This window comes from Rhinopithecus roxellana, chromosome 4, assembly GCF_007565055.1.
Source record: "Rhinopithecus roxellana isolate Shanxi Qingling chromosome 4, ASM756505v1, whole genome shotgun sequence".
NCBI lineage: Eukaryota > Metazoa > Chordata > Mammalia > Primates > Cercopithecidae > Rhinopithecus > Rhinopithecus roxellana.
Genome location: NC_044552.1, coordinates 75,295,651 through 75,314,614, shown reverse-complemented (window position 1 = coordinate 75,314,614; position 18,964 = coordinate 75,295,651). Strand labels below are relative to the sequence as shown.

General features: G+C 43.9%; 1 protein-coding gene across 18 annotated transcripts in view; it reads right to left on the bottom strand.

Annotated features, from left to right (window-relative positions):
* The window catches only part of SCML4 (Scm polycomb group protein like 4), a 126,143-nt gene that overhangs the window by 7,749 nt on the left and 99,430 nt on the right, over window positions 1-18,964 (bottom strand). For 16 of the 18 annotated variants that reach the window (XM_030928323.1, XM_030928315.1, XM_030928321.1 and 13 more), the window contains one exon: window positions 10,950-11,240. The exons of 1 other annotated variant lie outside the window; for it this stretch is intronic. In XM_030928323.1, coding sequence (XP_030784183.1) covers window positions 10,950-11,240 — 291 coding nt within the window. The remainder of the gene's footprint in view (window positions 1-10,949; window positions 11,241-18,964) is intronic. One more of the 18 variants, XM_030928324.1, reaches the window with a different exon arrangement.

Here is an 18,964-nt window from a genome sequence, read left to right as displayed (position 1 = left end):
TGTGCAAATGAGCCTCATCACATCAGTGAGGCCAGTGACTTGGGGTCCTTTCTGCCTCCTTGGCCTTCACACTGAGACGATAGAGGCATGACAGAATTGAGGTAGCTTTTGGTTCTTGTTCACGGTCTCTGCAGAAAGCAAGTCTGTAGCAGCATCCTCAGAGCCATCCCTGGTCACACATGCAGAAAGAGGATGTCCCCTCACTCACTGCCTCAGGTACACACTGAGTCTTTGCATGGCCCTCTGGGGCTGTCAGAGCATTTGCCTGGGTCTCCCCCGCTGCACTGTGAACTCCCTGACCACAAAGGGCCTAACCTGTGCCTGGTCCATAGCTGGTCCCTGGGAAATGGTTGCATAGGGTATTTCCCATGCAGCAGGTGAAAAGGCTCAGGGCAGTGAGGGAGGAAGACAGCAATGAATTCAATGGCTGGTAATACTTAGGGGTTGATTTTGGTGTGTGTATGTCCCAAACTAATTAATCCTCTTTCCCTACAGCCAGCTCCTCTTCCTATCTCCCCCATTTTGGGAACCCACCTCTTCCTCCTCCCCTTTTTGTGCTTCCCACATTTAATTATTCTGAAGCTCTTGGGAGAATGCCTCTGATGCTGGTGTCCTCTCTTCCAACCCTGCTATCCCAGTCCCAGAGCCTGCCACCTAACCCCCTGCCACGTGTTCCTAATGGGTATTTTTGGGCCATGTCCTATTCTTCCTACTGCCTACAACTACCGCTGCCTCATGTTCTCCCTAAGACCCATCTCCCCATGGGTCCCCCTTACCAACACACTGAGTCCTCATTCTACCTCAAGGTCAAGGGCTCTCTTGGTCTTAATAATATTTTTCTTTCTTAATGAAGGGGGAGAAGAGCTTTGGTGCCAGAGAGACCTAGGGACAGATCCTGGAGTTGCCGCTTGCTGGTGATTGGACCAGGATGTAGCTCATGTGTGAAATGGCCATGCTTTCTAGGGGCAGGTGTGAGGACAGAGATGGGACAGTGCCCTGCCCCGAGTCTGACCTATGTCAAGTGCTCCACCGAGGGCAGGAGCCTCCCTCCCTTCCCTACAGCCCTCATCTCCTGTGCACCACCTGTCTGTCTGGGTACACTTGTTGTGACCGACCGGATGTCTCCCCAGCTTCCTTCCTCTGCCTGTGGCTGCTGCTTTGGCTTCAACCTAGAAGGCATTTACCCTCTCTCCTTCCCACTCATGTTCCACCTGATGCCTTCATGAACAGAAATGTTCTGTACTTCCTGCAGCCTGCACGTCACCTTCCTACCCCTTTATTTTATTGTATTTTATTTATTTATTTTTTGAGACAGAGTTTCACTCTTGTTGCCCAGGCTGGAGTGCAGTGGCGTGATCTCTGCTCACTACAACCTCCACCTCCCAGGTTCAAGCAATTCTCCTGCCTCAGCCTCCCAAGGAGCTGAGATTAGAGGCGCCCACCACCACGCCCAGCTAATTCCTGTATTTTAGTGGAGACGGGGTTTCACCATGTTGGTCAGGCTGGCTGGGAACTCCTGACCTCAGGTGATCCACCCATCTTGGCCTCCCAAAGTGCTGGGATTACAGGTGTGAGCCACAGCACCCAGCCTCCTACCCCTTTATTCCTACATCTTTATTTGTTCATCTGTCTCTTAATGTGCTTTCACATTCCGCTTTGTAGTACAATTATTTATGACCTTCTCTATAACCTCTAGTCAGATTTTAATTTCCTAAGGATTCCTTCCACTCACTCCACAAACATTGACTGAGCACCTTCTCTGTACCAGGTGCTGGGTGAAGTGTTTGGTGAAAAATACAAATGTGATCCTTTCATGACAGGGGCTATAATCATTGACTCCTCCATGGTTCAGAGTACATATACAGTCATGTACCGCCTAAGGACGGTGGTCCCATAAGATGATAATGATTCTAGTCCCTATCGCCTAGTGATTTGTGTTGCAATTTCCTACAGTATTCAGTACAGTAACATGCTGTACAGGTTTGTAGCCTAAAAGCAATAGGCTATGCCACACTGCCTAGGTGTATAGTAGACTATACTATCTAGGTTTGTGCAAGTGCAACCTATGATTTTCACACAACATTGAAATCACCTAAGGATGCGTTTCCCAGAATGTATCCCATTGAGTGATGCATGACTGTGTTTATAAATATGGGCTTGATAAATGTGAGATGAATCAATATACTCTGTAGACACATTCTAGGTAACTTATACAAAAGCCTGTGTGTGTAATCTTTACTTCTATTTTAAGGCTAGAAAAGAGTCAAGTATCTGAACAATGAAGCAGCTTTCCTACAGAATTCTAGTTAGAGGTTGAGAAGGCTTCACTTTATTTCCCTTCTTTAGATCTCAGGGCACAGTGGCTTTCTGCTGTCTCTCTCTCCTTCCTCCTTTTAATGTGCCTGAGACGTGCATGTTGCTCCATTAGCACTGAGGAAAATACAGCATCACATTTCTGCGTCTGTCCTAAACACATAATGGTTTGGCTGATAATTGGATTGACTTTGAGATTTTCCCTGCCTCTTCCTTGTGGGACCTGGGAGGGTCCCATAAGGTGGCTTGGCACGGGGCATTTTTCTGGGAATCTGTTAATGCACCCTGGAGCCATCTGAATGCTGATCCATGCTTATTAAAGATGATTTCACTCCATTTAAAGACATCTGCACTCAACATGGGGATGAGGAATCATGGAAATCACACTGCCTTTGGATCCCGCCCCATCAGAACATCGGCGTTAATCAGGGTGATAATAGATGCTCTGATTACAAAGGCTGGAAGTCTTCAGTGCCAAGAATAATTTTAGAGTGATCAGAGCAGAGGTCAAATCTAATTTCCTGCATTTGACAGGAAGGGGAGGAAAACCCAGACCAATTAACAGGATCATTCACAGGAACCTACAGTCCTTTGAGCTAGGTCAGGGACCTCCAAAAACAGTGTTGAAGGGCTGAGCCAGGTGGCTGGTTTGTCTTCAAGGAGAAGGCTCTCGGGGCAATTGCTGTGGAAGGAAAGTGATATCTGAGATGGCAAAGTGGGCTCTGTTCCTGGTACCTGGTGCTTGCTGTGGGCACTTTTCACTTTTCCAGGATGGAGCAGAGGCAGCAGGGGCCTGGCTCAGGCATGTTTCTTAGGGGACCTTTCAGTCATACAAGACAGAGGGCAGCAGGCAGCCTAAGTCACACCTTGGGAGCTGCTCCTGATCCAAAGCACATAGATTTGCTTTAGAAAGGAAGACAAATGGAACTTTCCAGTGGCAGGTTTGCAGAGCCTCACAGTGGTCTGTGCTCACAAAAATGATAAATACACTAGCGACTCCCTCTCCAGCTGTGGTGAAGGTGTTAGGAAGACAGATGGGTGGAGCCTGCTGCAGCTGGGGCAGGCAGATGTGATAGGTCAACAGTAAGACATGATGGATGTGGAAAAGTCTTGCTCCTAAGCAGACAGAGCATGCCAAGAAGTACTGGCCAGACAACTTGGTGAGCAGGCAGAGTTCTCCAACCAGGAGGACATTGTGCTTGGTCTTGTCATTCCCTGGGGGCTGCCAGAGGCATGTGAAAAGTGAAACTCAGTTATGAATGGATTAAATATGCTTGTTTCTAAAGCTGAACTCACACTTACCAGAGCAAGGATGACTATGAGTGTTTCAAAGCAATCCCGATTTTCACAGCACAGGTACTTGCATACTCTCTGTGAATCTCCCTCTGCCTTCCACATGCCCATGAGCACATCCATACGTACGTAATTTCCTTTCACTCATTCATAATTCAGGAGAAACTCTTTAGCTAACAACAGAGTCATGTGGAGGAGCGGAATGAGCAGTGAGGTGGGAGTCAGAAACCCCTGCCACCCACCAGCCATGTGATCAACTCTCTGCTTCTCTGCTGTAAAATAAAAAGGCTTGATCTCTAAGCCCCTGCCAGCCCCTTATGACGCTGTGTAACCCCTCCCACCTCAGGCTGTTCACACGAAGGGAGTCACCTCCTCCCACAGCTGAAGGCTGCATCAGTGTGTCCACATGCAAAACACAAGTGCAGCCATGGCCAGGCTTCCTGTCCCTCCCGGGCTCTGATCATTCTCTACGGACCTCATTGTCTTCATCTATAAATTGTGAATATTATTTTTTGCTTCTTAAGAATATTTTAAGAATCAAGAGAATGTGGCTCAGGGCTGGAGGCTGACCTTCAGAATCTCAAAGACAGGAAGGTCATTGTCTCCAACAGGGACCCCTGTGTCCTCAGGCTGCCTGTGAGCTGCCCAGGCCCTCTTGGTTTCTGGCAGCTGCAGCTGGGTTGGGAGGGCCGGGGTTGGTGAGGGGCAGGGGAGGGGGATCTATTCTCGGCATCTCCAAGTGACCTGCTCCCGCTAGATGCTTCCTTTCTAGATACAATGCCATATCAAATGTGTGAGGTGCCCAGGCTAGCCCACAATTATGGCAAAATTATGTGGCTTGAAACAGTGCTGTTTTTCATTATTTCTATCTGTTGCCCAGGCTGGAGTGTAGTAGGGTGATCTTGGCTCACTGCAACCTCTGCCTCCCAGGTCCAAGTGATTCTCCTGCCTCAGCCTCCCGAGTAGCTGGGATTATAGGCAAGCGCCACTCACTCTATCTAGTTTTCAAGATGCCATGAGGTGACAGAGATGAGAGGGAAGAAAGCCCACCCAATCCTTAGAGTTTAATCAGATTTTTCTTTTAATTATTTGAGACCAGCTGGCCTGCCTGTGTGAGGAGGGAGCGTGTCTCTAGAAACAAGGAGAGACTGTGGGCTTGAAGCCAAGCTGAGCTGAGCTAGATTTCTCCTTGGCCACCAGAAGACACTGTGACCTCCTGGCAAGCACTGTGACGTTTGCTGGGAAGCCTCCAGCTACCCCTTGTCCCCACTGACCCTCCCTGGTTGTCTTTCTTCCTGCTTATTCCAGCCAGCTCCACTGTCCCTTCTCTGGGAAGCCTTTCCTGACTCCTAAGGGTAGGCTCAGCCCCTCCCTCCCCATCTGATTCTCCCACAGCATCCACACTTTTCCCTGACAGCAATCATCACAACTGTAATGAAATTTGTGTAATAATTTGTTGACATTTGTCTCCCTGGAGTTGCAAACCCTCAGAGAACAGGGCCAGTGTCCATCTTATTCACAGCTCTGTCCTCAGATGTGAGAAGAGCCCCCGGCACACTGTGCCCAGGAAGTCTCTGCTGGCTAGGACCAACCAAACCCTGAATCTTAGTTGCCTCCTCTATAAAACACCTTGCTGAGCTGTTGCAAGGATTAAATGGCATAATGTTGTAAAGCATTAAACAGGATTACTCATTAGGTCATTACTGTTCTTCTTATGATGATGATGTCATTCCATAAGTGGTCAGTAGATTTGTTTTCCTAAATCCCAGGGCCACCAGCTCACTCCCCGGTTCAGAAATGTCTGGCTTACAGTTACTGCAGAGCAAAGTCCCATCTGCTTGACATGGATCCCAAACTTCCCAGCATGGTTTCCCTAGTGTCCCTGCACAAACCCCCCCTTTTTTTTTTTAGATGAAGTCTCGCTCTGTCACCCAGGCTGGAGCGCAGTGGCGTGATCTCGGCTCATTGCAATCTCCACCTCCCGGGTTCAAGTGATTCTCGAACCTCAGCCTCCCGAGTAGCTGGGATTACCTTCATGTGCCACCACACTCAGCTAATTTTTGTATTTTTTAGTAGGGACAGGTTTCACCATGTTGACTGGACTGGTCTTGAACTCTTGACCTCAGATGATCCACCCACCTCTGCCTCCCAAAGTGCTGGGATTACAGGTGTGAGCCACTGCACCCAGCCCCTGCACAAACTCTTTAATTAATGAGCTCTTGCCTTGTTTTGTCCACTTCACCTCCTCACATAGAATGCTGTTTTCACTCTTCTTTTTCTAGCTAAATTGTCTCCATCCCTCACCCAATGCCAGGCCCTATCAAATAAAAATCCAACCACAGGAAGCATTTGGGTTGTAATAGCAATATCAGATTGACTTCATTTCTTGATTCTGAATCTTGGACCTAGTTGTGGTTGGGAATTCTACAGTGTATCTTGTTAAATGCCCAAGTCAGGAAGCTTTTGTTATCCAAAACCTCTTTATAGCTCTTGGTGATTATATCTTGGATGAGAGACAAGGAAGAGCTCTCAAACTTTCACCAGAGCATCAGCAGACACCAGGAAAATGGGCCCTCTGAACACAACCCCTCGGAGCCCACTGGCAGCAGAGATAGATGTGATAGATCACGACTGCAGGAAGCCAAAGGTAAGTACCGCCAGAGAGAGAAGGCCGAGGAGTTTGTCATGTCATCAATACCCACCCTTCTGCCTGCAGCCTCATGCAGTTTTCTGGCTTCTGTGGTTTTAAACCATTTTGATTAGTACCATGGGGAAAAGGCCATTTCTAAGTCTCTTCCATGGTTTATGACTTGGATCAAACTCTCTTAAAGAGGTATGGTTTTTTCAATGACAACTGCTTTTACTTGGGATGGAACTTCAGAGCAATATTGAACAGTCATTTGGGTGGGAGGGTGGGGTGTGGGGGGGATCCACAGTGGGCACCAGGCTGACAGTTAGGTGAGAAATGGGTGAGGACGCTGGTGGTTTCTCTCCCACTTTAACATCCTGCCACTCAAGTCAGCACGGTTTTTATCTCCATCGTTTCCAAACATTTTTAGCTGTACAAATTTTGTTTAAGCAAAGCACATATAGAACCCCACTCTGCAAATGTGAAAAGGCCCTGCTTCAAGAGAGGGAGGGCACCTGGAGTCCTGTCTGCTCTTGTTCCGTCTTCTCCACCTCTTAGAACCTTGAAAGTCATCAGGCACGATTTGAAAACCCCTGGGGTTGTTTTGAAAGACACAAGCTTTGGGGACCATTGAAGTCAGATCCTGGCTCAACACTTGATTTCCCTTCTCTTGAACCTCTTTTTCTTTTCCTTTAAATCAAATATACCGATATCTTTTTATAAATATTAAATCCTAAACATATAACTTATAATAAACCATGAACAATGTGTGGAAAGTGTCTGGCCCCCTTGAATGTAGGTGTTCAATAAATAACAGTTTGATACAGGCCTCAAACAAGCCCCCCTTTGCCGGTGCTGTGGGGGGCTCAAATATGAATAAGAAACTTCACAAAGCTGAGGGTCTGTTCCCTTCTCTAGGACGCGTTAGGGTAAGAACTACAGATGAGGAAACAAAGTGCCGTGGGAGGGAAAAGGAGGGAGTGAGCATTTCTGATCCGACTTCCCATTGCCTACTCAGCGTTATTTTGCACTTCTTCCTCTGTAATAGCAGCCCTAATTTCCATCTGGAATCACAGTTGCTGGGAATGAAAACCACATTTTCAAGCATCCCTTGCAGCAAGAGGCCATGTGACTAAATTTTGGTCAATGAAATGTAAGCAGAAATGGAAACCTCTTTCAGAGACACTGGTGCTATCCCTCCTTCCATCTTCTCCCCACCCACTTCCTCTGTCTCACTGCTGAGAATGTGCCTGTCTGACTGGCTGTTTCTGGTACCTGCAGTTATAATTAGCACCCTGAAGAAGGCACTGGTTAAAAGGAATCCTTGGGGAATTAAAGTGTTAATAGACATACAAAGGATGAATAATTTCATTTTTCTTCAATGTATCACAAAGGCTCAACAGTGAACTTTAACTGATACATCATGTAGCGGGTTTTCTCTAAAGAGGTTAGGTGGCTTTGTGATTTTAAACATCCCACAGTCTCATGGTGGGGGTCCTGCTGATTATGGACAACTGGATTTCGGGGTCTCGGGCAAAGTTCTCTCTAATATTTCTTTCTTTCTTTCTTTTTTTTTTTTTTTTGAGACAGAGTCTAGCTCTGTTACCCAGGCTGGAGTGCAGTGGCGCAATCTCTGCTCACTGCAACCTCCACCTCCCAGGTTCAAGTGATTCTCTTGCCTCAGCCTCCCAAGTAACTGGTATTATAGGCATGCACCACCACGCCCAGCTCATTTTTGTATATTTAGTAGAGACAGGGTTTCACCCTGTTGGTCAGGCTGGTCTCGAACTCCTGACCTCAAGTGATCCGCCCACCTTGGCCTCCCAAAGTGGTGGGATTACAGGCATGAGCCACCATGCCTGGCTGGTTCTAATACCTCTAAGTTATTAAAAAGACAGCCAGTATTCAGGGTACAGTTATTGATGTTCTTGGGATGAAAGGCAGCAGGCACTGGTGGACTCTGTTTCTCTGATCTCATCCCAGACCCTGAGAGGCAGAAGGGTCTGAGCTAGGGGACCTCTCCTGGGGTGCAACTAGGCTCCAGCAGAGGGGCCTTCTCAGAGCTAGAGCCTGAGGAAGGGTCTGGGCTGCCCCTTGGCCAGTTGTCTGGCAAGATTACTCAGACTGTCAGGGCCTGATTCCAGGATGATATGAGTTAGCTCTGTGTCCCCATCCAAATCTCACCTTGAATTGTAATAATCCCCATGTGTCAAGGATGGAGCCAGGTGGAGATAATTGAATCATGGTGTCAGTTTTCCCCATACTGTTCCTGTGGTAGTGAGTAAGTCTCATGACATGTGATGGTCTTATAAAGGGGAGTTCCCCTGCACAAGCCCTCTTACCTCTCACCATGTAAGACTTGGCTTTGCTCCTCCTTGCCTTCTGCCATGATTGTGAGGCCTCCCCAGCCATGTGGAACTATGAGTCCATTAAACCTCTTTCCTTTACAAATTACCCAGTCTCAGGTACGTCTTTATTAGCAGCATGAGAACAAACTCATACACAGGAGAACAAAGGGCTGGGATGGGGATGAAAGTAAAGGACAGGAGGACATCCTAGGGCTCAACTTGAAGGAGGCATGAGGGGCTGGGGGAAGGAAGCTATGCTGAGGCCATCTGAAGAGCCCTGGATTCCCTGGCTCTGGGTCACCAGTTGGACTGAACAGGGCAGACTGTTGTCGAGCGAGTGATAGTTCTCTCCAACCAAATCATGCCTCCCTCTTACTGCTGGAAATCCTGCATTTAAGACATAGGACTGAAATTGTACCAACGTGCGTGGGAGAGAGTAAATATCTCCTTTTTAAAAAGTGGGACACTCTGGGATTATGAGTCAATTCAATCAGCATGGTGTCCTGTGATCACCACCCTGAGAAAAGGGGAATTGGGCTGAGGAGAAGAGGATGAGAGAAAGAGACATTTAAACGCCAGAGGGACACAAGGATGAGTGTTTTGACAAGACAAGGGGACACCATGAGGGCACAGACATGATGCATGTTTATTGAACACCTACCACATGCCAGATATTATGCTAACACTGGGGACAAACCTATGAAATCAAGGCTGCCCCTGGTTTACTTTACAGTGTTGGTTTGTGCCAGATCATGTCCCTTTCTCTTGTTCTTAGGAATCAGATGGAACAATGTTGCTCTCCTTTGGAAAACAGGGCTCTGCTCACTTAATCTGCCTGGCTTATGGTCCTGTGTGATAGTGTTGGAAAGTGGCCTGCAGGGTATCTCTACATTTGGCAAGAGCTGCCGTGGAGACAGAATCTGTGCTTTACCCCTCAACAGCTCTCCAGCAAGGGGCCCCTTCTCACCTCCTTGGCCAGGGGAAGCTGGTCAGGGCCACGCTCATCTGGGTTGGATGAGGCTCTTGGAAGGGAATGTGTGGAGGGTCTTGAATCATACAAAATAGCTCATGTGTGCAGCTTGTTGGGATCACTGGTGGAAGGGTCCTGGGCTCAGGGGAGAAATGTGGCTTGCCACAGAAGAGAGCCTGCCCACTGAGGGGCTACAGGGTGGCAAGATGAAGACTCCCAGACTCCTTGGCCTGGGGCCTTCTTTCTTCAGCAGTTCTCAGCTGTGGAGCTGATGGGCTGTGATCTGTTAAGGGATGTGTTAAAAAGATCTATGCTGTAACAACTAACATTTATTGAGCTCTTATTACAACCTAGTCCTCATACTAAATGCATGTATGAACTCATTTAATCCTCCCAACAATCCTATGAGGCAGGTGCTGCCATTATTATTGTTGCAATTTTATAGGTGAGAAAACCGAAGCACAGGTAAGTTAAGACTTGCAAAAGGCAGGCAGGAAGCAGCAGATCCAGCATCTCAGCCCTGGCTGTCTGGCTGAAGTCCCAGTGATTATCTACTATACTCTATGGCCTTTATGCACTATCAAAATACTGAAGCTTGAAAATTATTTTTTAAATCATCAATCAGAAGGGCCTTCAAGCTATTACTTTAATCCTTTATCCCTTATAGTGCTTCTGTAGATCGCAGTCCAACAAGCTTTCTTTAGTGGACAAGACAGAAGTGGCATTACAACCAGCATTGGGGGAATTCTGCCTACCTCTGCCTCTGCCCACGTATTAGTATGCTGAAAGTGACACCTGCTATGCAAGAGACAATTCTTTACCAAGGTCTGGTTCTCCTTTTTCCTGGGCAGAGCTAACCTACAGCTCCCAGGGTCCCTTATAGTTAAGTGTGGCAAAATGACCAGCTTTTGCTAATGAGATGTGAGTGGAAGTAATGAGCATCACTCTCAGACTGCAGGGAAGCGCTTGTACCTTCTCCATCCCTTCTTTCCCTTTCTAGTCCCCAAATGCATGGAGCCTGAAGGCTGTAGAGGGTGGCAGAGCCACAAAATAGATGGAGCCTGTGTCCCTAAATTGAGATGCATCCATGAATCAGGAACATTTGCCTTCGGCTCTTGAACAAAAATTTCTATGGTATTTGAGCCTATGTACATTTTGGAGTCTATGTATCCTGTGGCCCAGCCTACCCTAATACATGGTTTTCTTTGCTTACCAAAGGTTGAGCTTGGCTGTTTTTGAGAACCTCAAGAATCCATGAAAGGGCTTGTGGAAATTTCTGATCTCCCAGCAGTCCCATGTTTAAACAGCCACACTCCCCCTTCCCCAGGTGCTGTACTCCCCGGGTGAGGGCAAGGGATGTTGTGTCAGCGGGAATCTGATGCATGCATTACATTACCACATCTGTTTCCTTCAAGAGAGGTTGCATTTCTCTTGGGACTGGAGGCTGGGGGCCTCAGCCCAGGTGCCGAGGGGCCACCAGAAGACATGGGGCTGGTGCGGGGACCACCAGCGGTGGCAGCAGGACCTCCCCCAAGGTGGCTGTCTCCAGAGTTCTGCCTCTTGCAGTACAGCGAGGAGGAGGGGGGCAAGGAGCCCCTGTGGTTAAAGGTGGAGGCGGAGGGGTCCATACCGTAGCGGTTCATGCCCACAGGGTTCACCAGGTACTCTTCAGTGGTGACTGTCTTGGCTAAGCAAGAAGGCAGTACAGAGAAGCAGATATCAGAGAGCAGTTCAGGAAGCTACCAGACCATCTGTCTTGGCAAACCCTGCCCTGCCAACACAGTCCCCAGTATCTGTGAGGATGGAGACAGGAGAAATTAATCCCACAACATAATTCCAAATAGCATACCTGTCAGCAGGCTGAGAGCTGCCTCGCCCACAGGAGCATATTGTATTAGGAATTAGGAGGTGTGCTCCTCCATGCTTAGAGGAAAATTGATATTTTGGCCATTGATGACTTAAGAATAAGCCCAAATTGGGCCAGGTATGGTGGCTCCCGCCTGTAATCCCTAAACTTTGGGAGGCCTAGACAGGTGGATCACCTGAGGTCAGGAGTTCAAGACCAGTCTGGCCAACATGATGAAACTCCGTCTCTATTAAAAATACAAAAAATTAGCCAGATGTGGTGGCAGGCACCTGTAATCCCAGCTACTTGGGAGGCTGAGGCAGGAGAATCACTTGAACCTGGGAGGCGGAGGTTGCAGAGCAAAACTCCACCTCAAAAAAAGAAAAAAGAAAAGAATAAGCCCAGATCAAAGACCTTATTCCACAGTGGCTCTGCCCTCACAGTCTCTGCTGGCTTCTCAGAATCTCCCTGTACTCCCTGCTCTTGCTCGCCCACCAGCACAGCCCCCCTCACCTGGCACAGGACTCCTGGGAGAGATCAAGCAAGAGTCACAATGTTCCAGAGTCAGGAGAGATGACTGTGTGGCCTGGGTGGTGGCCCAGGTGCCACGGTGCTTTCTCCCCATACCTTTAGTCCTGATACACATGAGGGAGGCCGTCCTCCTCCACGGCTAACAAGCAGCGACGCAAGTGTCTATCTGGACAGCCCCTCAATCCTCCCCAAGCCCTTCACAGGAGAGCTAAAGAGCCAAACTAGAATGCAGAGGGGGAGAGGACTTAGAAAGTCTGCCAACCTCATCATCAGTGCCTCTTAGGTAAACCAGGACTTAGTGTATTTTTTTTTTTTTTTTTTTTGAGATGGAGTTTCAATCAATCAGTCTGTCACCCAGGCTGGAGTGCAGTGGTGCGATCTCGGCTCACTGCAACCACCACCTCTCGGGTTTAAGTGATTTTCCTGCTTCAGACTCCCAAGAGTAGCTGGAACCACCATGCCCGGCTACTTCTTGTATTTTTAGTAGAGATGGGGTTTCACCATGTTGGCCACGCTGGTCTCGAACTCCTGACCTCAAGTGATCCATCTGCCTCGGCCTCCCAAAGTGCTGGGATTACAGTCCTATACTTTTAAATCTCAACATTGAGCCTGTTGAACTCCCTGTGAGCTATACCTGTGGCCAAATGGTGGGTTTTTTGTTTGTTTTATTATTTTTACATGGAGTTCTTTTTTGGGGGGGTGGGGGAAGTCCAGAGAAATTATGGTGATAGAGAGAAGGAAACTATTCTAGTCCCTCCCACCAGGACAAGATCATGTCTACCTATCCCCAGCAATAATTATCTGTATATTAGACACCATCAAAACAGATCTTGGTATGCCCACAGAAAATGCAATCAGCAAAAAAACAAAGCAAAACAACAGCAACAAAAACCAATGGATCCTCCATGATTGGCAATGAAAAACAAACTTGAGGCCACAAGATCAGATGCCTTCTCCATGCATGGATTCTTCCATAATGTAGGCATTGAAGATTAAGACTTGATTTTATTAGGGGAGCTAGCAGATCTTCTCTTAGTTGGGGATGGATGTGGAGCTTGACTGGAAATAAAAGTCTTTGCAGATGGGATACAGCTAAAGTAGTGGTTAGAGGTAAATTTAGAGCTGTAAATACTTCTGTTAAAGGAAGAAAGATCTCAAATGAATAGCCTAATTTATCACAAGACACTGGGAAAAAAAAGCAAAGAAGGAAATAAAGATTTGAGCAAAAATTATTTCAATAGAGAATTTTAAAAAACAATAGAAGAAATCAATAAAACCAAAAGCTCCTTCTTTGGAAAAAGAATCCACAAAATTGCAAGCCTTTAGCTAGACTGACAAAAAATAAAAATAAAGAAGGAAAGAGAGAGGATTCAAATTACTAGAATCATAAATGAAAACCTGAAATTACTACCAACCTTACAGAAATTGAAAAAGATTAAGAAATACAGATGGATGCTCTTTGCTTACAATAGGGTTATATCCCAACAAATTTATCATAAGTTAAAAATATCATAAGTTGAAAATGCATTTAGCATACCTAATCTACCACACATTATAGCTTAGCCTAGCTGACCTCAAACATGCTCAGAACACTTACATTAGCCTAGAGTTGGACAAAATCATCTAACACAAAGCCAATTTTATGATAAAGTATTGAATATCTCATGTAATTTACTGAATACTTACTGAAAGTGAAAAACAGAATTGTTGTACAGATACTTGAAGTATGGTTTTCACTGAATGTGTATCACTTTCACACCATCGTAAAGTGAAAAAATCATTAAGTCAAATCATCTTAAGTAGGGAACCATCTGTTCTATAAACAATTTTATGCCAGTAAATTAGATAACTTAGATAAAATGAGCAAACCACTAAAACTGACTCAAGAAGAAAAAGACAATCTGAGTAGACCTGTAAGAAGTAAAAGGATTGAATTAGTAATCAGAAAACTACCCACAAAGAAAGCCCAAGCCTGGATAACTTCATGGTTGAATTCTACCAAACATTTAAAGAAAAAATAATACTAATTCTTTACAAATTCTTCCGAAAAAAAGAAGGGGGTGGAATACTTCACGCCTTCTATGGCAAATACTTCTACGAAGACAGGATTACCCTTATACCAAAACCAGACAGACACATCATAAGAAAACTACAGACCAATATCTGTTATTCACATGAATGCAGAAATCCTCAACAAAAACTGGCAAAACTGAACCCAGCAATGTATGAAAAGACATATACACCATGACCAACTAGGATTTATCCCAGGAATGCAAGCCTGATTTAACATTCAAAAATCAATTAATGTAATACACCATGTGGATAGAATAATAAAACGGAGATCACACAATCACCTTAACAGATGCAGAAAACATTTGACAAAATCCAATACGCTTTTATGATAAAATCACTCAACAAACTAGGGATAGAAGGGAATTTCCTCAATCCGACAAAGGGTATCTGCAAAAAAACTATAGGTAACATCATGGCTAATGGTCAAAGACTGGATGCTGTCCCCCAAGATCAGAAACAAAAAGACAGTCCATTCCAGCTACTTCTATTAACATTGTACTAGAGGTTCCAGCAGCGCAGTTAGGTTAAGGAAAAGAAAAGCCATCTAGATTAGGAAGGAAGAAGTAAAACTATCTCTGGTGTGTATGAAATCTTAAGGAATCCACTTAAAACACTGTTGGAACTAATAAATAGTTCAGCAAGGTTGAAGGATACAAGATCAATGTGCAAAAATCAATTGTATTTCTACACATTTGCAATTAACAGTTAGAAAATAAAATTGAGAATAATTCCATTTATAATAGTATGAAAAGAATACAATAAAATACTAAGGAATATAACAAAAGTTCAAACAAACTCTGAAAACTACAAAACATTGTTGAAAGAAATTAAAGAAGATATAACTAAATGGAAAACAAAAATCTCATGTTCATAGATCAGAAGGCTTATTTTCAGGGTGGCAATTCCCCTCAAATTGATCTATAGATTCAGCACAATCCCTGTCAGAATCTTCACTGATTTCTCTGTGAGAAAATAACAAGCTAATTCCAGAACTCATATGGAATTGCAAGGGACACAGAATAGCCAAAGCCATCATGAAAAACAAAAACAAAGTAGAAGGCTCACACTTCCTGATTCCAAATTTAGTACAAAAACAAAGTAGAAGGCTCACACTTCCTGATTCCAAATTTAGTACAAAAACAAAGTAGAAGGCTCACACTTCCTGATTCCAAATTTAGTACAAAAACAAAGTAGAAGGCTCACACTTCCTGATTCCAAATTTAGTACAAAAACAAAGTAGAAGGCTCACACTTCCTGATTCCAAATTTAGTACAAAAACAAAGTAGAAGGCTCACACTTCCTGATTCCAAATTTAGTACAAAAACAAAGTAGAAGGCTCACACTTCCTGATTCCAAATTTAGTACAAAAACAAAGTAGAAGGCTCACACTTCCTGATTCCAAATTTAGTACAAAAACAAAGTAGAAGGCTCACACTTCCTGATTCCAAATTTAGTACAAAAACAAAGTAGAAGGCTCACACTTCCTGATTCCAAATTTAGTACAAAAACAAAGTAGAAGGCTCACACTTCCTGATTCCAAATTTAGTACAAAAACAAAGTAGAAGGCTCACACTTCCTGATTCCAAATTTAGTACAAAAACAAAGTAGAAGGCTCACACTTCCTGATTCCAAATTTAGTACAAAAACAAAGTAGAAGGCTCACACTTCCTGATTCCAAATTTAGTACAAAAACAAAGTAGAAGGCTCACACTTCCTGATTCCAAATTTAGTACAAAAACAAAGTAGAAGGCTCACACTTCCTGATTCCAAATTTAGTACAAAAACAAAGTAGAAGGCTCACACTTCCTGATTCCAAATTTAGTACAAAAACAAAGTAGAAGGCTCACACTTCCTGATTCCAAATTTAGTACAAAAACAAAGTAGAAGGCTCACACTTCCTGATTCCAAATTTAGTACAAAAACAAAGTAGAAGGCTCACACTTCCTGATTCCAAATTTAGTACAAAAACAAAGTAGAAGGCTCACACTTCCTGATTCCAAATTTAGTACAAAAACAAAGTAGAAGGCTCACACTTCCTGATTCCAAATTTAGTACAAAAACAAAGTAGAAGGCTCACACTTCCTGATTCCAAATTTAGTACAAAAACAAAGTAGAAGGCTCACACTTCCTGATTCCAAATTTAGTACAAAAACAAAGTAGAAGGCTCACACTTCCTGATTCCAAATTTAGTACAAAAACAAAGTAGAAGGCTCACACTTCCTGATTCCAAATTTAGTACAAAAACAAAGTAGAAGGCTCACACTTCCTGATTCCAAATTTAGTACAAAAACAAAGTAGAAGGCTCACACTTCCTGATTCCAAATTTAGTACAAAAACAAAGTAGAAGGCTCACACTTCCTGATTCCAAATTTAGTACAAAAACAAAGTAGAAGGCTCACACTTCCTGATTCCAAATTTAGTACAAAAACAAAGTAGAAGGCTCACACTTCCTGATTCCAAATTTAGTACAAAAACAAAGTAGAAGGCTCACACTTCCTGATTCCAAATTTAGTACAAAAACAAAGTAGAAGGCTCACACTTCCTGATTCCAAATTTAGTACAAAAACAAAGTAGAAGGCTCACACTTCCTGATTCCAAATTTAGTACAAAAACAAAGTAGAAGGCTCACACTTCCTGATTCCAAATTTAGTACAAAAACAAAGTAGAAGGCTCACACTTCCTGGTTCCAAATTTAGTACAAAAACAAAGTAGAAGGCTCACACTTCCTGATTCCAAATTTAGTACAAAGCAACAATAATCAAGACAATGTGGGAGCTCATCATGTTAAATGAAATAAGCCAGGCACAGAAAGACAAATATCACATATTCTCACCGATATGTGGGAGCTAAAAAAGTGGATCTCATGCAGATAGGGAGTAGATTGGTGGTTACCAGAAGCCAGGAAGGGCAGAGGTCAGTGGGGATGAAGAGAAGTTGATTAAAGGAACAAATATATGGTTTTACAGAAGAAATAAGACCTAAGAGTTTGAGAAATCACTTGAATGACTATAGTTTACAGCAATCTATTAAACATTTCAAAATAGCTAGAAGAGAATAATTCAAATGGTTATACCATAAAGACAAATATTTAAGGTGATGGATGTCCCAAGTACACTAATTTGATGTTTACAAATTATATGAATGTATCAAAAGATCACATGTACCCTAAAACTACATACATCTATTACTCATTGATTTAAAAAATTGTTTTAAAAAAATAAAGCCAATGCCATTGGAGAGGGAAAAAAGACAGTGTGGTTCTGGCATTTGGATGGGTATACAGATGAATGAAACAGAATTCAGAGTCCAGAAACAAATCCATGTGTATATGTTCAGCTGATTTCCACAAGGGTGCCAAGACCATTCAATGGAAGAAAGAAGTCTTTTTAGCAAATGGTGCTAGGACAACTGGATATCCACATGTAAAAGACTAAAGCAAAACCCTTACTCACACCATATATAAAAATTAACTCAAAATGAATAAAAAACATAAATTTAAGAGCAAAAACTATAAAACCCTTAGAAAGAAACATAGGGGGTAAATCTTTGTGACCTTGGATTTGGCAAAATATTCTTAGATTTGACACCAAAAGCACAAGCAATAAAATAATAAAATAAATTAGACGTCATCAAAATTAAAAACTTTTGCACTTTTGCACTGGGCACGGTGGATCATGCCGGTAATCCCAGCACTTTGGGAGGCAGAGGTGGGTGGATCACATGAGGAGTTCGATACTCCTTGGCCAACATAGTGAAACCCCGTCTCTACTAAAAATACAAAAATTAGCTGGGCGTAGTGATGCGAGCCTGTAATCCCAGCTACTTGGGAGGCTGAGGCATGAGAATTGCTTGAACCTGGGGGGCAGAGGTTGCAGTGAGCCAAGATCACGCCACTGCACTCCAGCCTGGGCAATGGAGCAAGATCTGGTCTCAAAACAAACAAACAAACAAACAAACAAACAAACAAAAACACCATCAAGAAAGTGAAAAGACAACTCACAAATTGGTGGAAAATACCTGAAAATTATATACTTGATCAGGGACTTGTTTATCTTGTAAAAGGGACTAGACTTACACAACCAACCTGTATAAGGGACTAGACTGTATTAAGAATTATTCTAGCTTGGATGGGTGACGTGGCTTATGCCTGTAATACCAACACTTTGGGAGGCTGACGCAGGTGGATCACGAGGTCAGGAGATCGAGACCATCCTGGCTAACATGGTGAAACCCCGTCTCTACTAAAAATACAAAAAATTAGCTGGGAGTGGTGGTGGGCGCCTGTAGTCCCAGCTACTCAGGAGGCTGAGGTAGGAGAATGGCATGAACCCGGGAGGCGGAGCTTGCAGTGAGCCGAGATGGCGCCACTGCACTCCAGGCTGGGTGACAGAGCGAGACTTTGTCTCAAAAGAATTAAAAAAAGAAGAATTATTCTAGTTCAATAAAAAGTAAAAAGACAACCTGATTTTAAAATGAATAAAGGACTTGAATAAACATTTCTTTAAAAAGATATACAAGTGGCCAGTAGGCACATGAAAGCTGATCCACATCATGAGTTGAATCAAATCAAAACCACAATGAGTCACCACTTCACACCCACTAGGAAGGTGATAATCAAAGAGTCAGATAAGAAGTGTTGGTGATACCCTAGAGAAATGAGAACCCCCACACTCTGCTGGTGGGAATAGAAAATGGTTCAACCGCTTTGGGAAACAGCCTGGTACTTCCTCAAATGCTTAAAGTAGAATTATCGTAAGAACCAGCAATTATACTCCTAGGTATGTACTAAAAAGAAACGAAAACAAATGTCTACATAAAAATCTGTGAATGAATGTTTACAGCAGCACTATTCATAATAGCTAAAAAGTGGAAGAAACTCAAGTGGCTTTCAATGAATGAATGAATTTTTAAAATGTTTTATATCCATACAACAAAATATTATTTGTGCATGAAAAGGAATG